The sequence below is a fragment of the Triticum urartu genome, chromosome 1 (assembly GCF_003073215.2).
Source record: "Triticum urartu cultivar G1812 chromosome 1, Tu2.1, whole genome shotgun sequence".
In the NCBI taxonomy this organism is placed as follows: Eukaryota; Viridiplantae; Streptophyta; class Magnoliopsida; order Poales; family Poaceae; genus Triticum; species Triticum urartu.
In genome coordinates this window covers 496,355,363-496,366,689 of record NC_053022.1, presented here as the reverse complement: position 1 = coordinate 496,366,689, position 11,327 = coordinate 496,355,363, and the positions used below count along the sequence as shown (strand labels likewise).

Here is an 11,327-nt window from a genome sequence, read left to right as displayed (position 1 = left end):
AGGTAGAGAGATAGAGGGAGGGGCTGGGCGGCGGCGCTCGGGAGAGGTAGGGAGAGGGAGGGGCTGGACGGCGGCGAGGGGCGGGGCTGGTGTGGGCACAGGCGAGTGAAGGCCACCGGCTATATAGCCGCGCCGCGCCCGTGTGTACGCGTGCGAGGGAGGGGAGGTGTCGGCGCGCCGTCCCGTGACACGCCGCCCGTGAGGAATCAATGGCAAGGCTGACCGGCGGCAGCCTTGGCATTGATTCCCCGCGGGAACCGAGGCCGTTGGGGGAAGATGAGGCGCCGTGTCGCTGACGCGGCTGGCCCGCGGCTTTTTCGCGCCAAAACAGCTCGCATCGGCGTCCCTGGGCACCCCCCAGCGCGCCGGGTTCGGCCTGGGTCCACCGGCGCTGTTTTCGGCCCAGGCCGGCGAGAATCGGGCTCCTGGGGGCGTGACTGGGCCGTTTTTCGGCGCCGGCGCGAAAAATCGTCTGGGGAGGCCTTCCTGAGGGCGCGGCTAGAGATGCCCTAACGAGTGGTGTTATGTATCTTCATCGCCGCAGATGGAGCACATGTTTAACGATGCAATATTTATGTGTTTTATAGATCCACGAAAGAAAGGAATAGCGTGCCAATCTCCACAGAACAACACAACCTTTTGCTCGGATTTGCACTTGCTATAGCGCAGTAGACGGTTTTCCCCTCCGCCAATCGTCAGAATTCGCAGGTCTCCCTTCCAACTAGTCTTCCCTCTTACTTTATATATACTTATTAATAGAAGATGATGTGATGATCTCACTATGAATACCCGATGGCCTTTGGTTGCTAAGCCGAGAAGTCATCTAGTTGGTGTGTACTTAGCGGAGTCTGTACAATTTCCTCAACATCCATTGGCGGGAAGAAATCACGCAACTTTGTTTGTTTGACGTTTCTAACGATGCTTCGATAAATCCACTCAACAATATTGAACCTTCCACTGTTGGAATCCAATTCTCGTTACAAGCAGTAGTGATGGATTAGAGCCAAGTGACGCATCCCAAAAAGTCTTGATCTAGTAGATAGTATTTTGACCTGAGCATCTGAGCAGTACGGCTTCCTGGATCATGCAATATTCGACACGTCTAACCGGCATGGCACGGCCCACCAAGTCCCGATTAGTAAATGGGCTGTGCCCTTTGCTAATCGGGCCGGCCCGTTCAGGCACGTAGGCCCAGATGACCACCTTCCTGGAGGACGAACCGTGCACCGTGCGCCGCGCACGTCCTATCCACACTCGCCCGGTCGATTCCACACACACCGCGCTCCAAGCTCTCCCACCGCAAGACCTCGCGCTCGCATCCATCCATGGCCGCGGCAGCCATCTCCCTCTGCGGCTCGCGCTGCGTCGGCCCGAGCCGGAAGCCCGAACCTCGCCTCGCCTCCCAAGCGGGCGCCGCGCCGTGCGCGACGCGGCCGTCGTCGTCGCGCCGAAGGCTGGTGGTCGCGGCCGCCAAGTCGTCGGGCAAGAAGGCGGACGAGAAGGTCCCCTCCTGGGCCCGGCCAGGCTCCGACGAGCCCCCGCCGTGGGCGCGCGACGAGGGCGGGGCCTCGGGGCAGGACGGCGAGGCCGCCCAGGTCCCGTTCTACGCCTACCTGCTCGCGTCCGCCGTGACGGCCATCGCCGCCGTACGTTCCTCCAACCCTTCTTTATCCCCCTTCTTCTCCTCCTCCTCCGCTCAAGGGATCCGCTGACCGTCGCGTCCGCGTGCAGATCGGGTCGATATTCGAGTACACGAACGGGCGGGCGGTGTTCGGCGTGGTGGGCACCGACAGCCCGCTCTACGCGCCCATCCTCGGCTTCTTCGCCGTCACCGGCATCCCGACCTCCGTACGTCCATCTTTTATACCCAGATCGATCCTACACTAAATTTGCACTTCTTGATCGAGGAGTTGTCTGGATTCCAGGGGTATCTGTGGTACAAGGCCGTGCAGACGGCGAACAAGGACGCCGAGGAGCAGGACCGCAGGGACGGCTTCCTCTGATTTGGTTTTCTTGGGAGAGCAATGAACACGCTGAACATACTTATGATGTACGCCCTGTGTTCATTAATACAAGACGTTTTGGCAGTTTAATTTGAACTGCCAAAACGTCTTATGTTAATGAACAGAGGTAGTGGTACTTAGTAGTATTCGTTTTTGGTAAATTTGTTGCCGATCGAGCAGAGCAGATGGGTTAGCACTGGAAAAACAGCAGCAGGTGGACTAAGAGCAGAAGATCTTGCCTGCTCCCTCCCTCCTCTGCACATGGAGCATTCGCCGTCTGAACTCTGCGTTTGAATGGAGGAAGTGTCTCCGTTCAGTTTTCCCTGAGATATCGTTGTGAGTGTGTATATGAAGGCTCATGAATATATCGAATCCATCAATGCACACTTGCAAGTTGCTGCGCAAAGTCGCCTTTGCTCTGAAGTTTCATTTTCTTTAACATGTAATCGTCTTTGTTCTAGAGTACCAGCCTTTTTTGCTGGTTGTGCTTAATGTTAACATAATCGAGCATAAACCCTCACGAGGCTAGGGGGTAATTACATTTGTTGCCATGCTGAATGCATGTCTAGCGACCATGTCCTTGTCTCTTCCCAGCGTTCAAGACCAACTAAATAGATCCTTGGGGCAGTTGGGTCTTGTCACTCTAGATGCATTGTTTTATGTATGTCCTCTGATTACGTAGGTGTCCTTTTCTTTTTGCAAATTAGGATCTTTATTGATCATTATTTTTTGCGGGGGAGGAGCTTTATTGATTAACCAAATCTTGGTAACAATCATGAGAAATACAATCTTGGATGAAGGCGAAAATACAGTTAAGCCAATAAGCCATGAACACCTCCTTTCAAGCAAGGATGGCGTGGCGACGGCGGCATCCTCGTGGTGGACCTGTCTCCTTCCAGCGGCGGCGTGGAGTTTGGGAGGTAGTTCAGGAGCGGATGCAGATTGTGGTCTGCATCGACGACATCTAGAAGACGGAACGTGTGCTGGGTTCGTGGTTCGTGGATGGCAGATATGGTTTCCTCCTTCGGCGCCTTAGTCGTGGTGGGGTGTCAGATCTGGAGTTCGATGGCGTGTCCGGGGTGTTGCCCCAATCTGATTCGTTCAACGGCAATGGCTTCACTTTTGGTGAGCCACCTTGGAGGTCCGCAAAGCTGTATATCAGCGATGGAGCCACGTCGAGCTCGGGTGAGGAGGTGATTGATACATCTCCGTCGTATCCACTTTTCCAAACACTTTTGCTCTTGTTTTGGACTCTAACTTGCATGATTTGAATGGAACAAATTCGGACTGACGTTATTTTCAGCAGAATTGCCATGGTGTTATTTTTGTGCAGAAATAAAAGTTCTCGGAATGACCTGAAAATCAACGGAGAATTATTTTGGAATATATAAAAAATACTGGAATAAAGATTCACGTCAGGGGGGCCACACCCTAGCCATGAGGGTGGGGGCGCGCCCTACCTCCTGGGTGCGCCCCCTGCCTCGTGGGCCCCCTGACGCTCCACCGACCTTAACCTTGACTCCATATATTCACTTTCAGGGAGGAAAAAATCACAGAGAAGGATTCATCGCGTTTTACGATACGGAGCTGCCGCCAAGCCCTAAACACTCTCGGGGGGCTGATCTGGAGTTTGTTCGGGGCTCCAGAGAGGGGAATCCGCCGCCATCGTCATCATCAACCTTCCTCCATCACCAATTTCATGATGCTCACCGCCGTGCGTGAGTAATTCCATCGTAGGCTTGCTGGACGGTCACTGGCGGAGGAGCCCAGTGGGCAAGGTGTGGCAGCCGCCACACCTTGATTTGGCACCAACTTTATATATATATAAGCATATACTTTTCTTCATGGAAATGCAAACATATACTGCTCGTTAGTTTTAGACCACGCTAGATTGATTCATCCAAACAAAGCTAGATGAAGCACATAAGTAGATCGAAAGCACACAAACTGGCAGCTTAATTGATGTGTTGCCCAGCACATGCCCATCTCACTACGTAGACGTACGCGAACCAGCTCGCTTTCACTGCACATGCCCATCTCACTACGTAGACGTATGCAAAATAACTATCTTTTGCATCTCTGGGGCCTAAAATACCTCTCCAACAGATAGTGTAGATGCAAATAATAATAATAATACATTTTCGTCTCCCGAAGATGCAAACCGCAACACCTCACGGTGCAAATTTGCATCTACACCTCTAGGAGATGTAAAAGGAACGGCAGTGTGTCAACCGCCCAACCGTCTTCATTGCACCTCCGCCAGCCCGTCCGCCGGTGATTTTTGCCCTGAAATGCGTCGCCGTCGCCTGTCGGCCCATCCCTGACCCCACCGCCGACAGCAGCGTTTGAAAGGACATGCGGTGCCCCCATGTGTGGTTTTGGTAATTGATGACAATCTCTATGGACTAACGGTTGCCTTGAGTTATATTTGAAGCATTTGTCCATAGGATTGTCTTGAAGTCCATGTGTTGGTTTCAAGGAGTTTATGAGATGGCCAAAGTGCTTTTCAAGGAATTATCCAAAGATTGGTCATGTGTGAGTTGAGATGGCCAAAGTGCTTTTCAAGGAATTATCCAAAGATTGGTCATGTGTGAGTTGAGCTTATTGCAAGCATGTCTTGAAGAAGAAGATTGTGTGATCATTCATGTTTACCTTCAAGACATCATCCAAATGAAGAGAGTTGGAAAGATTCAATGTTGATCAAGACTAAGTCAAGAGTGAATCAAGTTGATCAACTCACAAAGCGTAGAAGAAGTACCGAGAGGGATCAAGTGATCCCATGGTATGGTAAGCATTGTCCATGAGGCTTTGTGTACTAACCCATGGTCTACGTGAGAGTTCTTTGTGGGGTTAGGTATGTTTCCATGGTCTTGCGTCAAGAGGAAGATCTCATACAACCCATGGAGGATGACATCAAGTGGTGATCGTCATCAAGTTTGCAGTGTGAAAGTTCAAGTGGAGCAACTGAAGAGTGGCTCACCCATAATGGAGTATGGGGGAGCAATCAAGCTTGAAGCTTGCCGTCCATTCTGGTGTCAATGGAATTTTGAAGATGTGCCAAAGAGTGGCTCACCCATAGTGGAGTATGGGGGAGCAATCAACTAGTCTTCATCGAGCCAACACAATCAAGAAAGGTGGTCCAACTTGAGGAAGTCAAGATCATCATCATCTAGCTCAAGTGGACTATGTGCAAGGCAAAGGTTTGTCCTTGATAGGTTTTCTATTTTACCGGTCTCATAGTGGTAGTTGGGAGACCGGGTTGTAGGATCGATTGCCGTACTATCAAGGGGGGCTCTCTAGGGAGTAGCTTGATCGTATCATTAGTCGAGAGCTCAAACCATTGCATCCTTGCATCATCTTTCTTGGTTCTTGTTTGGTTCCATTTGTGAGTCTTAGAGCTTATGGTCATCTTGATGACAAGCTTGAGTTCATCGAAAACGGAGTTCGCATGCATCTTCTATGATGTTTTCGGTGTTGGAGGTTTTACTGGTCTTATCCAAGGAAGGGTTCTCACCATTTTATTATGGTCCTTTTCTCATTTGCTTCTTATTGATATTTCTCTCAAGATTGTGTTAGCCCTTGTCATTAGCTTTCCAACAAACTTGGTTTCATTGAATTCGGAGCTCGTATGCGAAAGTTGTGGCTGTTTTGATATTGCCTGTTTTACACAGAGAGGTTGTACCGCCCCATGGAGAGGTTGTACCGCTTGACCGGTACAACCGGTGTTTGGAGCAGTTGTACCGCTCCAGAATTGGTCCGGAGGTTGTACCGGTCATGTACCGCTCTACCACCGGACTGGTCTCTGTTGTGGTGCGGTTGTTGGGCGGTTGTAGGCCGGTTGTACCGCTTATTGCCTGTTACCGGTTGTACCGGTGCTCATAGAGGTTGTACCGCTCCTATGTTATTCTGTACATAACAGGCAGATTCGTGGGGACCTATTTAAGGGGGTCTTCTTCCCCAATGGCTCCCCATCTTTTGAGCTTGTTTTTGCCCCCATTGTTGACCTTCTTTGAGCTTGCTAACTCTCACTCCCTCCATGGATTCTTGCTAGTTTTTGAGGGAAAAGAAAGAGGAGATCTAGATCCACATTTCCACCAATCACTTTCTCCTCTATGTGAGGGGAACCCCTTGGATCTAGATCTTGGAGTTCTTGGTGTTCTCCTTCTTGTTCTTCCTCTCATTTTCCTCCCTAGCATTAGTTGCTCTGGTGGGATTTGAGAGAGAAGGACTTGGGCACTCCGTGTGCCCTTGCCATTGCATTTGGTGCATCGGTTTGAGTTCTCCACGGTGATACGTGGAAGTGAAGTTTGAGAAGCTTATTACTCTTGGGTGTTTGGGCACCCTAGAGCTTGTTCCTCTTGGGTGCCTTGACGCCCTAGACGGTTGGTGTTGTTCGGAGCTCAATCATTGTGGTGTAAAGCTCCGGGCAAGCGTTGGGGTCTCCAATTAGGTTGTGGAGATCGCCCTGAGCAATTTGACGGGTACCGGTGACCGCCCCCAAGGGTTGCCAAAGTGTACGGGTTCGGTGACCGCCCCCAAGGGTTGCCATTTGTACGGGTTCGGTGACCGCCCTCAAGGGTCCCTTAGTGGAATCACGACATCTTGCATTGTGCGAGGGCGTGAGGAGATTACGGTGGCCCTAGTGGCTTCTTGGGGAGCATTGTGCCTCCACGCCGCCCCAAACGGAGATTAGCATCCGCAAGGGTGTGAACTTTGGGATACATCATCGTCTCCTCATGCCTCGATTATCTCTTACCCGAGCTCTTTACTTATGCACTTTACTTTGTGATAGCCATATCGTTTCTTGTCATATATCTTGCTATCACATAGTTGCTTATCTTGCTTAGCATAAGTTGTTGGTGCACATAGGTGAGCCTAGTTGTTTTAGGTTTTGTGCTTGACAAATTAACCGCTAGGTTTATTCCGCATTTGTTCAAGCCTAAATCGTAATTATTTTAAAACGCCTATTCACCCCCCCTCTAGGCGACATCCACGATCTTTCAATTGGTATCAGAGCCTCGTCTCTCTTTATTGGGCTTAACCGCCTAGAGAGTAAGGATGTCGACTAGGGGTTTAGGATTCTCTGACACTCTTAGTTTCGATGGCACAAATTTTGATGTTTGGGTAATTCGCATGCTTAATCTCTTTAGGGTCATGGACCCAAATTTAGAGCGAATTGTAGATATGGGTTTTTCTCCTCCAAAGGATCCCCAAAGATTATCTTTAGAGGACGAGAAAAACTCTTATCTCAATGCTCAAGCTTCTAATGTGCTTTTCGATGCTTTGAGCAATGTAGTTATATTTCAACTCATGCCGTTCCGGGATGCTCATGAGTTGTGGACAAAGCTTCAAGAAAAATATGGTGTGTCCAAGATTTGTGGGGATGATCGTTCTCCCTCCACCTCCGGTCGTATAGTCTTCTCAACTTCTTCTACTTCACCTGCATGTGGTTTGCCACAAGGTAATGATATGGTGAGTAGTGTTGGTCATTGCAATAATGATAGTATGCTTATTGTGGATGATCCTTCATCACTATCTTATTGCAATGCTCCTTCTTTGGACTTTAACACTTCGAGCACTCTAAATGTTTCACATGCTTGTGTTAAAAGTTCTTGCATATCTTGTAGAAATTGCTTGCTCAAATCTCATGATGATATGCTTGCTATGTCTTGTTGCCATGATAAAAATGTATCTATTTCCTCGAGTTGTTGTGCTAACAGTGTAGAGGAAACCCAACACTCCATGGAACAAGATGTGGTCTTGAACGGTGCTTCAAGGGATCCTACATCATCATCGGTTGCTTTTTGCCTTATGGCCAAGGCTTCAAAGGTATCTCCCACTTTGAATCCCAATATATCTTGTGATAATATTGATGATGTCAAGAGTGATGATGATGTCGATTATGATGAAGAGAATGATGATGTTGCCTCCTTAAAAGTTAAGGGGGAAATAATTTTTAAAGCTCTTCTTAAGAATAAAATTGCTCGTTCCAACTTCATGGAAATCATGTCTATTGCTATTGAGGGCAAGAAATATATTGATGAGTTGGAATCTCGTCTTGAGGAGCATGAGGTCACCATTTATAAAATGGAAGGTCATGAGAGTGATTACGCTAATGAGATTGCAGACCTCTCTCAAGCTCTTGAACGTGAACAAACCACCAAGGAATCTCTTGAGGAGACTTTTGCTCTAGAGTTATCTAGAGTGAAGGAATCTCATGATAGAGCTCTTGAGGTGGCCAATGTTTTTGAAACTAAAAATGCTAAGCTTGAAGTTGCTCATGCTGGACTCCTTGAGGATTTTGAGCACCTCGAAAATGGCTCAAGGGTCATCAAGGGTGAGCTCATCAAACTCACCGAGTCTCATGCTCAACTTGAAGCTTCATATTCAAAAGAGCTTGCCAAGTTGTCTTCTCCTCTTGTTTCTAATGATGATGCTTGTGCCACTAACTCTATCTCTTGTGAAGCATCCATATTGAAGGAGAATGTTGAGCTAAGGGCTCAACTTGAGTTGCTATCTAGCAATTATGGGATGTTGGAAGAAAATCATGTAAAGCTCACAAGCTCTCATGATGATCTTCTAGTATCCCATAATGTGCTAAAGTTAGCTCATGAGGCCATGCTTGCTAAGGTAACATCTAGTGAGCCTCATGTGGATACTAGCACCACTTTTATTCAAAATGCTATATTGCCTTGTGCTAGTCCTCGCGATTCATCCATGCATAACATTGGTACATCTTGTGATGAATTGCTTTCCTTGCCTTGTTGCTCTAATGATGAAGCTTATACTTCCTCTAGTACTTGTGTTGAGACTAACCATGTAGAGGAAATCAAAGAGCTCAAGGACCAAGTCACTTCTTTGAAGAAAGACTTGGAAAAGAGTCATGAAGGGAAATTTACTCTCAACAACATCTTGAGCGTGCAAAAATCCCCCAATGACAAAGGTGGCTCCAACAAGAAGAAGAAGTCCAAGGTGAACAAAAGGAAGGGCCAAGAACAAGTCAAGAATTCGGCCAAGATTGTTTGCTTCAAGTGCAAAGTAGAAGGGCATCATGTTAGATCTTGCCCATTGAAGAAGAAGCCCATTAGTGACAAGCAACAAGGGAAGCGGCCACAAGTACACTCTCATTCTCAACCTCAAGTTGAAGGAAAGCCTCTTCCCAAGAAGACTCAAGCTTATGCTTCTCAAGTTGAGAAATCAAGTGAGAAGAAAGTGAAGAGTAGACGTTGCTACCTATGTCACAAGAAAGGTCACCTCGCCTCTTCATGCACTAGTGGTAACTTATCCAACCCAATTATTATTGATGATGTTTATTCTCTTGGGAAGGATAAGGTTGGCAATGTGGTTGCAAAGTTTGTTGGTACTCAAAGTGGTTTGAAGCAAAGAACCATTTGGGTAGCCAAGCCTATTGTGACTAACCTCTTAGGACCCAACTTGGTTGGGGACCAACAAGATCAAACTTGATCAATAGGTGATGTTGGAGGTCATTGGAGACTTGGCTACATTATGAAGAATTAAGGGTACTTCATCATTCTTATTGTCTCAAGCCAAGTCAATTGAATCATCAAGATTATATCTTATATCCAATGTGCCTCCTTGCGGTAACTTGTACCTCAATTGCTTACATTGAAAGTTACTTGCCCCCTTGCATGTTTTGGTTTTGTTCCTTGCATGTGTGTGTATATGTTGTGCTGCCAACTTGATTATCTTGAGCAATCAAGTATGTGTGTGTTGGTTTGCACATCATGTACGTGTGTGTCATGCGTTGAGCCTTTTGCATCTTGTTTATTTCTTAGTTGGCTCTTGTGAGAGATTAATGGAATATCCCATTATGGGGGAGTGATGTGCTTTGTGCACCTCACAATCCTATAAATGTGTGTACATGAGTAATACCATCTAGTATTGATATTTCAAGATTATCTAGTCGCTATGTGGTATGTCTTCTCATGAGAAATTCAAATTCTAAATAGTCCATTAATTATCTCTTGTTGGATCCTTTTATTTGCCTCTTGTTTATCCTTATTGGTATCACATTATGGGGGAGTAATATGCTATGTGTATATTACCAGCCTAGAAAATGTGTACATTTGAGATATTGTCACCTAGAGTTGATATTGTAAATTATCTTGTTCCTAGGTGGCATGTTAGCTCTACAAGTTGCAATTTGCTTTTGTTTGGTGTGATGATGTCGGATATCCTTGTTATCTACCACCAGGAATTATTCCCAAATACTTCTTGTCTTTTGACAATTGGTACTCACTTATGTGTGGTAGAAATTATTGATCATCTTTACATTGGCCTTTGCTTTTATTTACTTTATCTCTTGCCTAGGGTTGTGTCAACTCCCATTGTATTCCATACCACTTGTGGATCTTGTTAATTTCTTGACCTTGTCTAGTGTTTTCTAGATATAGTGAAAGTGGTGATCCCACCTCGTGCATTTTGTATTCAAATGCAAATTCTCTATAATGCACTAGTCTTGGGGGAGCTATCCTATTCTCTATAAAACACTCATCTTGTGATCCTTATCAAGTGTGTGTTTGTGGAAGGCAAGCCGTTTCTTTTTGGTGCTTTGTGCCATCATGAAACTTTGTAGAGGGCTTGGTTTGTTTGGAGCCATTCTCTCTTTTGGGAGTTTGACATCTTTCTTTTTGAGTGTATCAATGGATATCTCATTCCTTGATGTATCTTTTATGGATATCCTCCAAGTGATGATTTATTCATTTGGTATCTTTTCTTCGCTTGGTATTTCTTTGTCTTTTGGTCTCGGTTCTTGAAAGTCTTGAGCATGCATATTTACTTCTTGTAGTTTCTTTGGCATGTTTTCTTTCTTTGACCCAATATATAGGGGAAACTCCACCAAGTCTCAAATTGGATGAGATCTGCATGAAATTCATTTTCATATCTATATGCACATATTTATGTGGAGTTTGTCCTATGTGTTGTTGGTTCTCTAACTCTTTGGTCCCAATGAGTTTGGGTACCATTTTGTTTGTGTTGTTGTTCTAGGAACAAGTGGAGATGCATTGGATGCTCGGCTCACACACAAGGAAGGTGTTGTCACCATGTGCTTATTGGAGTCAAGCTAGGATGATCAATGAACTACTTTGTACCTTCAATTGGTATCTACCACATCCTTCCAATGTTATCTCGGTAACAAGTATCTTCATATACTTCATGCACACATTTCTTGCATCAACCTTGTGTAGGTTGTATCATGGCATGTTATCCATTCTTTCTTGTGATACTTGTTTCCTTTCTCAAAGCATCCCAACAATGATGTCTTGTTGCTAGTTGTGATGTCTTTGATGTTCATGTGGTTGG

General features: G+C 46.5%; 1 protein-coding gene across 1 annotated transcript; it reads left to right on the top strand.

The window, feature by feature from the left end:
* The first annotated feature begins 1,228 nt into the window (after positions 1 to 1,228).
* LOC125522336 lies at positions 1,229 to 2,409 on the top strand. The gene is made up of 3 exons (XM_048687397.1): positions 1,229 to 1,646; positions 1,732 to 1,848; positions 1,926 to 2,409. The coding sequence occupies exons 1-3, from the start codon at positions 1,326 to 1,328 to the stop codon at positions 2,001 to 2,003; spliced, it is 516 nt and encodes a 171-aa protein (XP_048543354.1). The 5' UTR covers positions 1,229 to 1,325; the 3' UTR covers positions 2,004 to 2,409.
* Positions 2,410 to 11,327: the final 8,918 nt, after the last annotated feature.

Coding starts and splice junctions, on each gene's coding strand:
- LOC125522336 (XM_048687397.1), top strand. CDS start 1,326: ATGGCCGCGGCAGCCATCTCCCTCTGCGGCTCGCGCTGCGTCGGCCCG. Junction 1,647..1,731: donor CCGTGACGGCCATCGCCGCC/GTACGTTCCTCC, acceptor GTCCGCGTGCAG/ATCGGGTCGATATTCGAGTA. Junction 1,849..1,925: donor TCACCGGCATCCCGACCTCC/GTACGTCCATCT, acceptor TCTGGATTCCAG/GGGTATCTGTGGTACAAGGC.